Source organism: Monopterus albus, unplaced genomic scaffold (genome assembly GCF_001952655.1).
Source record: "Monopterus albus unplaced genomic scaffold, M_albus_1.0 scaffold127.1, whole genome shotgun sequence".
Classification (NCBI taxonomy): domain Eukaryota; kingdom Metazoa; phylum Chordata; class Actinopteri; order Synbranchiformes; family Synbranchidae; genus Monopterus; species Monopterus albus.
In genome coordinates this window covers 1,228,640-1,240,036 of record NW_018128007.1, presented here as the reverse complement: position 1 = coordinate 1,240,036, position 11,397 = coordinate 1,228,640, and the positions used below count along the sequence as shown (strand labels likewise).

At 42.1% G+C, this 11,397-nt stretch overlaps 1 protein-coding gene across 1 annotated transcript in view; it reads left to right on the top strand.

Annotated features, from left to right (window-relative positions):
• The window catches only part of carmil2 (capping protein regulator and myosin 1 linker 2), a 104,054-nt gene that overhangs the window by 76,038 nt on the left and 16,619 nt on the right, over window positions 1-11,397 (top strand). Inside the window, exons 31-32 of the mRNA XM_020612683.1 lie at window positions 5,129-5,232; window positions 9,334-10,216. Coding sequence (XP_020468339.1) covers window positions 5,129-5,232; window positions 9,334-10,216 — 987 coding nt within the window. The remainder of the gene's footprint in view (window positions 1-5,128; window positions 5,233-9,333; window positions 10,217-11,397) is intronic.

The following is an 11,397-nucleotide window of genomic DNA, read 5'->3' as shown; positions in this document are numbered from 1 at the left end:
TTTGGGTCATGACCGAAAGGGCAAGATCCCGGATACAGGCGGCCGAAATGAGCTTTCTCCGCAGGGTGGCCAGGCGCACCCTTAGAGATAGTGTGAGGAGATCAGGTTAGAACCACTGCTCCTCCACATCGAGAAGAGCCAGCTGAGGTGGCTCGGGCACCTGTTTCGGATGCCTCCTGGGCGCCTTCCTAGGGAGGGGTTCTGGGCATGTCCCACCGGGAGGAGGCCCCAGGGAAGACCCAGGACACGCTGGAGGGACTATGTCTCTCGGCTGGCCTGGGAATGCATTGGCATTCCCCCGGAGAAGCTGGAGGAAGTGTCTGGAGAGAGGGAAGTCTGGGCATCTTTGCTTAGATGGCTGCCCCCGCGACCCGGTTCCAGATAAGCGGAGGAAAATGGATGGATGGATGGATGGATGGATTACAGTAACTAGTTCCTTCCCAACACTATTTATTGTCCTGCTTGGGTTTGGCACTGGTGGATGTATCAGCATGCAACTGTGCACAGGATTGTTTTCTAGGTGTCAATCAATCTTCACTGTAAAACGGTTTTTTGGAGTGACCACATATTGCACCATCTCTCCAGCCCATCTACTGCCTGGTAAATCTCTACTTCCACCTGCTCTAGTCTGTCTTGTCAGGCCTGTGGTGTATGCAGTGTGCTATTGCCCTGACTTGTGTGTTTGTACACCCATGGGAGAAGTTTGCTTTCCTGCTGTTCATTCAGCGTGCATGCTGGGTAAGCAGAGAGCAGCCAAACACTGAGCAAAAGATGCCAACGTAACCACATCAAAAGTAGTTGCTGTAAATAACAAAACTTATTTTGATAGAATGTCAAAGGTTGTTGACACAGATTTACTTGAACAGACCAGGTTATGACTTAATATATATGTTGCGTTATTTACTGACATATTGTAGTATGTCCGTCCACATGCATGGTGTAGGTGCCTGGGTGGTGTGTGGAGACAGCTCTGTTGCCCCTTGGTAACATGTGTGTGAGAGAAAGGGAGGGGCATGCAAGTGGCAGAGGGAGAGTTTGTATGCAAACAGTTGTGTGACAGTGTCATGCATGTTGTACCAAAGCCCAGGTGGATGTAAAGGAACTGGCAGAGAATGAAGGACAGGCACATTTTCACTGAATGACGGAGAGAGAAAGAGAGATGGAAGAGCTGAGATTATACAACACACTCATTCTCCTCAGTAAATTAAGTTGCTGTTACAAACTCTACTGTTTGAAGAGAGCTACTCACTCCCATTCTTGCTCTCAACTGCAAAGCACTGTGACCTTTCAGAAGCTAGAAATGCTCATCTTTTCATTAAAACACTTTCACTTGACATGAGCAGCTAAAATACTAGCAGCTAACCCTAATGCAGTCATTTTCATTTAAAAAAAACATCTATGTCAAAGATTTAGATACTGCGGCTTCAGAAAGTAGATTTAACTATTTTATTAGTAGATTTAATGTTAAATTGATCATTTTTGAATCCATAATGTACACTGAGTCATATCGCCAACATGTCCACTAGCTCAGTGTGAACACTTTGGACATTACTTGGACTTTGTACAAAGCATCATAACTCTGTAATTATCAGAACGATAAAACCAGAGAGCCTCTTTCTAAAAACAAGAGAATAGTTTGTGAATGTGCCGGTGTTGTGTTGAAATCTGTTTCCCCATCAAGATCTAGATTTTACACTATTATACAGTACATAAAAGTATGGAGACGTGCTCAGTGCATCATGGGAGGACCCCCAGCAGTCTAGGCCAGGGAATTTCAACTAATTGTGCCCCAGGGATCACCATTTTGAATAAGAAGTAGCCCATGGGGCTGTGCTGTGGGGTGGATAGACTAAGCACCATTTTAACCTTGAATGTCACCTTGGCTTTTCTAAATTGTATTTGTATGAATTAGAGTATGCACAATAAGTAATACATGGAAATGTGTTTTTAAAAACATTCCTACAGTGAATCTACATTATTGACTGCATGGTCAGGGACCACCTGCACTGCCTTTGAGGGCCACCAGTGGGCCATGGACCACTGGTTGAAATCCCCTGGTCTAGGCCTATAGCAGCATATCTAAGGGAAGGTACCCCAAGTGGTCACCTGTGGGGGCGGCTGTGACTCAGGAGGTTGTTCAGGTGGAAGGTCAGCATATACTAGAAAGTTACAAAAATTTGGAGAATGCTTATAAACTGAGGATCATTAAAAACTGATTTAAGATTGGATTGAGGTTAAAAATATGCCAGTGTGTTAATGGACAGTTTGTTTCAAACTCTTTTCCTACAAAGAATATTGCATCATGCGTAGGAGACTGCTATCTTCTGAATCAGTCCTTTTATTTAGACACCTTGGCAAACCTTTCTTATGCTTTTTGCTCCCAAAATCTAACCATATCAACACTGCAGTATGTTTGTTATAACACAGTTATGTTCTGTAGTCTAGTTTTTCTTGTTTTACTACAAAGATGAATGAGAGAAACAAAAAGCTATGTCATTTCAATTTATCTGGAGTGACTAATCATCTTGGGATCAGCGTTAATTTTGTCATGAAACTATGGCAGAAAAATATGAAGTTACTCGAACAAACTAGGGCTGTAATTAGTGACTAATTTCATTATCGATTAACCTAATAATAGTTTATTGATCTTATTCTAACTATAAATTGTCTGAAAATAATGAGAACTTTTCATTGTATATCATGAATCATGTTTAATACAAATACTGTATACCTGTACAGTGCACGAAAGGTTTCATTTATGTCAAATGCTTTATATTAAATTAAGTCTGCCTAAACTTAGTTACAGTTACTTTAACAGGATGGGAAACATATCAATACTCACTGTTGATTTAATATAAAATGTCATATTTTTCATATAGCAGAATAAAATTTAAGCTGCACTGACATTGCTTTTCTCTCATAGACTAAACAGGTTTACAACTTGTCTGTGAAGAAACAATCCAGTTTGGGGATGTCTGAACAACATAGTGGGAGATTCAGCAGAGTTCGGGGAAACTTTAATTAATTCAGTTTTCATAATAACGAATGCTTTTAGAGTTGTAAGAAATTGTTTAATTATGTCTGATACTGAGAAGATTCTTTTTCTCATTTTCTTTCCATCCGACTCGCACAAACTTAAACTGACACAAATGCATTTTTCCTAAATGTTACCATGTGATTTAATAGGAATGAGCAAGTAGAGATGCTAGATGCACAGACTGATGACTGGGCGGACAGAGAACCAAAGTTTTGAAGCATAAAGGACCTGATTACACTGGACCTGGTGTCTGAAATACAGTTTAGTATAAGGAGTCGGGACATGATATGCCTTAAAACAAAAGTGATATTTTCAGATTGATTCAAGAACTTGTAAGCTATTGTTGTAATATGATTGTGACTTTTAGTTCCCATTAAGCCTGCAGTAGTGTTTTGTGTTACTGTATCTGGTGGACACACTTTTGGCTGAAGAAGGCAACACATGTTTATGATTGTTGGACTGATTATATTGTTATATTTGCACATCATAGCTGATCAGACCAAGCTGGACTATTCCATCCTGGGTCAAGTGATGCTGACAGCTAGGTGATAAAATGACATAGTGTGAGGTGGCTATTCATGTTGTGTGTCTTCTGATTCAGTCACTGTTTGTAGTTCCCATTAAGACTATATGACATTTGATGTTGATTAATCAACTAGGCGCTGTTGACATTATCTCACTGAGAAATTCTAAAAACAATAGAATAACAGAAAATTTAAAACTTTTAAAAGTTTTTTATAAAATGTTTTAGGCCACATATATTGGGCAAATCCAAATTTCCTTAATTGCATCCATTTCCCTCACTTGTGTCTTTTCCTTGTCTTAGTCCCACCCACATAAGATGTGAGGAGAGAGGAATCAGTAATAAAGCTTTATCTATATAGCACTTTACAACTCCGGGGAGCACAAAGTGCTGCACAATAGAACACATGTATCAATTAAAAAACAATACTAGAAAAATAAAACTTAAGCAAGAATAAAACACAAATTTCCAAAATCGGAGCAATAAAAACTTCCATCAAGATACAAATAGCATAAAACAACAAGTTAAACAATGTCCCTTTGGGGCAAATAAAACGGATTAAACACCAGAATCAAGAATCAAGGAAACATGTCGACATACATGAGACTTCATTTCCTCCAATCCTTCATCTAAAACATCCAATCAACAACTGATTTCTGATAAAGGGTGTGTTGGTGCATAAAAGCATCTTTGAAGGATATTCTCAGGTGTCCTTGTTCATGGCTCCTCCAGACAGCCTCCTCACTCCTCAGATGAGGAATAAGACATTTGGGACATCCTTGAAGATGCTGTCCCAGGCTCAAGGAGCTAGGAACAATAAAATAAATTAGATTAAATTAGAAATGTTCCCATGGTATAAAGAATAAGCCCCATGACACACCCCATCTCACTTTCATGTGGGCCCTGGCAAATAATTATACTGCACAAACTATGCATGAAACATATACAAGAGCACTGCAAAAAGAAATGAAAAAACATTAATAAGCAGGCCTAATTTTTATGACACCAATTTACAAAGGAAGAGTAATGCTCTTTCAAAAATAAAGGCTAGTTTTAAGTAATTCCAAAGTTATGGATTTAATGTGTTATAGTAAGTTGTTTTGTATGCGGGGAATGGAAGTGCTGTGACTATATATTTTTTGATTCAAGCATGTTTTGATTAGCTTTGTTCCACAGAGTTTCCGGTCCCTGGCCACATCTCTCCACCCACCATTCTATCTGCTGTGGCTTTGCCTTTTCTATAAACTGGATTTCTATGAACAAAAACAAAATGAATGATACAGTTTCACTCTCCTCCTCAAACAAGAAGTCATAATCAAAACCACACATTTTGTCTGGTTTTTCCATTTTATTGCAGATTATGCAAGTTAATGAACTACTTCATAAACATCTTACACAACTGCTGTTAAATATGCTGTCACTCACATTTTGGTCTGGAAAACAGATAGAATGCATTTTTGTGTATTTTTTTGTTTCATCTCAATAGGTGTGTGTTTTCATAAACATAAACACACTCGTACAAACACACACAATGCAAGGCATACATACTGCTGTGTTTTTTGTTACAGGAGCCAGTGTCAAAGGTAGAGAATGAAACCAGTGAGGGGATGGGCAGAGTGGATGAAGGAGTAGAGGAGTTTTTCACCAAGAAAATCCTCCCTGACTATGCCCTGTGAGTTGAACTAACACACACACACATATATATGTTTGTTTTCATTCTTCATGGGGATTTTAAATAAATTTATATTTCCTGGATAGTTACCCTAACCATAACCCTTACCCTAATCTGAACCTCACCCTAACCTTAAATCAAGTTGTCACCCTAAGTTCAGTGAGAAGTCCCCACACTGTGAGTGTGTAAACAGGGTTTGGTCTCCTCAGTGCAAGCAATACAAGGTGCATGCACATGCATATGCATACACACACAGACTTACAGTTGGATTATAAGAATGATATTTGTTAAGGACAGAGTTTGGACTAAAGTTTACATATTTATCAATATTGAATTTTTCTAATGACTAAAAGCCAAGATTGAGTGAATTCTGACCCCTTTCCTCTACTCAAATAGTAGACATAGTCAAATAGTGAGTGACAGTGGTGAGCAAACCCACACTGCTGATTTTCAAACTGGTAAGACATGATAGCTTGGATATAAATATTTTTTAACAACAGTCTGATCTCACAACGTCAGTCACCTGAAAACCTCTGCAGATGACAGAGCTCACAGCTGTTGTAAAGTCAGAGGTGTACAGGCACAAAGCAGGATGTCTTCCACAACGCCAGGACCTTCTCCTGACTCAGGCTAAGGTTAAAGAGATGCTGTAGAATCCCTCTCAGCTGGTCAACACAGGCCTGCAAGGCTGACTCCATCAGGACCTGTAGCCCTCTTCTGGTTCCGTCTCTCAGCTGCCTTTCCGGCTTCCAGCTTCTCTGCTTGGCACCAGAACTCTCTTGGAAAACAGGGAGGAGAGTGAGGCAGGTAGAGGGAGCCTCCATGTTGCTGGGTGTGGTGGTGGTAGAGCTTTGTTTAAGTCTGTGATAGAGGTTGGGGACTGTGGATAAGGCCAGTGTAAGCTGCTAGTTTTGAGGGGTCAGCTGGGAGTCCTGTGTTGAATCTGTTGAAGAACATGTTCAATTCACTGGCTCTGCTCAAGGTTCCCTCAGTCTCATCCCCCTTATTCTTGAAACCCATGATCACCAGATCTTTTTCCATGACTAAACAGTTCATACATTGTTTTGCTGGAGCTTGTACTCCAGTTTCTTCCTGTAAGCATCCCTACTCTCCCTCAGTCTCACTTTCACTTCTCTCTGCATGCTCATTAGTAGGTGTCTGCAAGCCCCGCCACGTGTCTCCAAAGGCTATCCCCACCATACACCTCAGTCAAATCCATTTAAACTCAGTTTTTCACAATCCCTGACATTTAATCCTAGAAACATTCCTGTTTTAGGTCAGTTAGGATCACTGCTTCATTTTAAGAATGTGAAATGTCAGAATAATAGTAGAGAAAAAAATTTATCTCAGCACACTGGGTCAAAGGTTTACATACTCGGTTGGTATTTGGCAGTGGTGGGCCATCAGGGCCAGCAAAGCCTTCTCTGCTGGCCTAAACACTAATAGAATCACTGACTTACATTTTAATATATGTTTTCCATGAATGTGTATTAAATTATTCCCAGTAGTCTATTCTCTTCATTTCATAGCTTTTCTCTTAGTTGCGTTACTTCCCATAATGTATGTTTATGTTAGAGCCAGAGAGTCATATTTCAGCCATCATGTGTTGCCAGGGTCAAAGAAATCTGCCTTGAGGCCTTCAGAATCAACAGTCCAGGTGTCTGTAGCTTAATATCAGTGGCATTGAAACTGTTGCTTTAACCAATCAGATTTTGAGTTGGTGACACTGGGAGCATCTAGCAGGTGTACAATAACATGGGCATTTTCACGTCCTTTGATTGGATGGTCAGAGAGTTACTAGTCAGAGCTACCAAACCACATCTGTAGTGAACTGCATAAACTGAATTTTATTCATGTAGATTTAATAGTTGTTTTTCAACCCACAAAAGCTGACAGAGGAGAAGGAATTGATTCAGTCAGATATACTTACAAACCCATTTTCAAGATGAGCTGGACATTGTGAGCAAAGGTCAGCCAACCCCGAAGCTAGCAAGCCTGTCCAAGGAGCACTGCAAATTGTATTGCTGGGAATGCCTGTTATTTGCAATTGATTGACTTGGTGTTTTTCGAGCCACACTAGGTTTGCAAACTTGAGCTGTCTAACCAAGGCAGCAGCAAGATGGCCAGACGCTTACAAGCAATGGCACTGAAATCTTTTGGGGAAAGCCAAGTGAATCTACAGCTCAGTAAACAAGTGCACAGGGAAATGGAGCTCCACAATGAAAAGGTGAAGAAAAATAGGGAAATATAAAATAGACTGATAAATAGTGCCATATTTTTGGGTAAACAGGAACTTTCATTTAGGGGACACGATGAAAGCGCTGGATCCACAAATCAGAATCAGAATCAGCTTTATTGGCCAGGTGTGTTGGACACACGAGGAATTTGCCTCAGATACATTGGCTCTCAATGTGCAAACAGTAACCAGCATAAGGCTGTGTAATATAACAAAACAGCAGTATTAACAGCAACAACCAGTGCAAACAATGCAGACAACAAAGGAATGTTTGTTGAAATTAGGTAAATAGGGATAAAAATAGAGTACTTAAAAATAGAGACCTGTACATGTTTGTATAATCTGTACAATGTATATATTTACAGGTATTGCACTGAGGGTTATTGTCCAATCATACTGTCATTGGTTAAGTGTTCATCAGAGTGACAGCCTGGGGGAAGAAACTGTCCCTGTGCCTGGTTGTCTTGGTGCACAGTGACCTGTAACGCTCTGCTGAAGTCTGTACTTGTCCTGTTTGGTTGCTGAGCCAAACCAGACAGTGATGGAGGTGCAGAGAACCGACTCGATGATTCCTCTGTAGAACTGTATCAGCAGCTCCTGGGGCAGGTCGAACTTCCTGAGCTGGCGCAGGAAGTACATCCTCTGCTGTGCCTTCTTGGTGATGGTCTTGATGTTGGACGTCCACCTCAGGTCCTGGGAGATAGTGGAGCCCAGGAACTGAACTTGTAGGACTTTACTGCTGATACAGTGCTGCCAAGTATTGGGGGATGGGCGGGGGCTCTTCCTGTAGTCCGCTGTCATCTCCACTGTTTTGAGCGTGTTCAGCTCCAAGTTGTTGCGGCTACACCACAGGACCAGCTGTTCAACCTCCTGTCTGTAGGCTGACTTGTTATTGTCTTGGATGAGACCAATGACCGTTGTGTCATCTGCAAACTTTAGGAGCTTGACAGACTGGTCCTTCGAGATGCAGTCATTGGTGTAGAGTGGAAACAGCAGAGGGAAGAGCACACATCCCTGGGGGGTGCCTGTGCTTATTGTCCGGGTGCTGGATGTGGTTTTCCCCAGCCTCACCTGCTGCTTCCTGTCTGTTAGAAAGTTGGTAATCCACTGACAGGTGGGGGCAGGCACAGTGAGCTGGGTCAGTTTGGAGTGGAGCATGTCCGGGATGATGGTGTTGAATGCCAAGATGAGGTCCACAAACAGGGCCCATGCATGGTGTTGCAGGATGTAATGCAGTGTCATGTTCACTGCATTGTCCACTGACCTGTTTGCCTGATAGGCGAACTGCAGGGGGTCTACGGTGTCCTTCAGGTGGGCCAACACCAGTCTTTCAAAGGACTTCATAACTACAGATGTCAGGGCGACAGGTCTGTAGTCGTTCACACAGCTCCAGTGACCTGTTGAAGATAAGTGTGAAGATGGAGGCCAGCTGATCAGTGCACACTTTCAGGCAGGAGGGGGTCACACCATCTGGCCCTGGTGCCTTTCTGATCTTTTGTCTTTTAAAGAGGCCATGATCATCTATACTTTTTAGGCTATTCAGATTTTTTCATCATATTTTTCCCCATTGGAAATGAATGGGGCAAAGTTGGAAGCTTAATGTCTCCGGCATACCTTGGGCTAGAAACACCATTTCAACTTTATTCAACTCGTGAGACGTTCAGCTACCAATGGTGCAAAAATCATCTTGATATCTTTTATGGTTTCTTTATAATCGACATTTATGTTTTGTCTATTTGTCCATAGACACTCTGTGTGCTGTTTTCATGACCTTACCTGAACTGAGCATGTGTCTTGAGTCCTGTAGTTGTAGTACTGAGTGTCTCTTCTTGTCTGTTGCTCCTTCTGCTGTCTCCCTGCTGCAGAAAAGGCTGGTGGGAGGAGTCAGACCCTGTTCATGCCACTCCCCCAGAGCCAAGCCCCGCCCCCTCAGCCTCAACCCCTTTTTCCACTTCATCTGAGAATATCACCTTCTCCACCGCCACCACTGTCACCTCTCCCTCCGTCCCATGTCCTGACACATCATTGACTTCCACTGATGTTCCACCTTCCTCTACATCCTTTGCCCCCCCCGCTCCCTCTTCTGTTACCTCCACCATGGCCACACTTCCCACCAAAAACATAAAGAAAAAGTTTGGCGACTTCTTTGCCTTCAAGAGGGCTCGAACAGGTCGAGCCATCAAGGGGGGAGGAGGGGGAGAGGGAGGAGAGTGCATGAAAGTCAAAAGGACCTCCATTGTAGATCTCATTCGACCCGCCCGGGAGGTGAAGGAGAGGGACAAAGAGAGAGAGAAGGAGAGAGGGGCACGGTCATTGGAAGATGCTAACATTTCTAATGATGCTGCCGCCACAGAAGGAACTTGTGCCACCAGCGACTGTCCCTCAGGCAATGCAAGGGATGTAATGGCACCTGCCAAGATATTAACCATGACAACACCTCGCAGTGAAACCCTTCCCTCCTACCCCACTCTCACCACAAGCCCTGACATCACACCTGCTATGCTTTCCAGCCTGGAAGGAGAGGTGGTTTCTGTCTTGCCAGGTTGCAGCCCCAGTCCGGTGGACACTTCCCCTATAACGGTGGAGGAGAGGAGCAGTGTGCTGACAAAGGAGATGAAGTTGGGAGGGACTCCATATGGAGAGAGGAGACTGAAGGTGACCAAGAGGTCACTGAGGGAGGGCAAGAGCCAGAGTCTCATACTGCTGACGGGATCTGAACCTGAAGACAAAGATAACGCACACATTAAGGTCAGTCTGACACTACACTGAACACATACACACAGTCCGATCACAGGAGAAGGTTGAACCCTTGATGGCAATGAAACAGCAAACAAGCAAACAGGCTTATATTAGAGACATGAATTTATTTTGGATTTGCCTGTTCTTTGATCTGCCCTTGTTTGAATTTCTTGTTGATGCCATTTGCTGTTAATGCAAACTTAAAACTTCCTTCATGTTTACCTGTCATGGTAAATTCAACATAATACAGTAAGCATTTTCACTACACTAACACCACCAGCAGAACAACACAGTGATGTCATACTCACACTCTGCTCCTCTTACTTTCACACAAATACTGTTGTCATTGGCTAAGTCATTGCAGTTGTTTTCCAATTTACATGTGTAAAATAGTTCCTCTGAATAAAATGCTTCTTTTGTCAGGGTTGGCAATTACAAAATTATTTAATACTACATCCACACAAAGATCTGTGTCTTCAGCAACAACAGGAAAATGTCTGAATCTCTTCTTTGTCAACCTTGTTTCAGTTGGCAAACAACATAAGTGTGATTCATAGACAACATCGAGTAAGAAATGGGACAGACGAGCTGGTTACAGTCCTCTTCCACCCTCTGTGATCATCTATACTGTTATAACACAAACCAGTCTTGTTTTTCTCCTTTACATCTTTTCCTGTTTCTCTTGTCAGACAATCGAACAACAACATCATTGTACCACATACTACTGTGCTACCTTTTAAATGCAGAGTCATTCGTGGCTGCACTCTGCTGCTGATCAGATCTTTATTTTATGATTATGAGGTCTGACAAAATCAACATAAAAATTTCCCTACTCAGTGTCAGTGTCAGTAAAAGAGCCTTAGTTATATTAGGTGTCAGTTTCTGCCACAAATACTGTTTTTTTTTTCAGGTTAGGGACAGCAGCTGTATGTGCTCAGCAAATGACATTTAAAATTAGGTATCAGAGAGAAAGTCTGAGGCAACTAAGTGCTCTTTTTATTCTAGGTTTCTTTTCAGTAAGTGATTTGATTATATAAAAATGGATATATTTCAGATTACCTGACAGCTTTGATTGGCAGGCTGATGCCGTGACTCCGCTTTTTGTCAGTACTGTGCAGAATCCGGTTGCACAACGCCAAGGTGGCACCCACCATATTCACAATATTTTTACTTCACTTTTGCGTACTGGA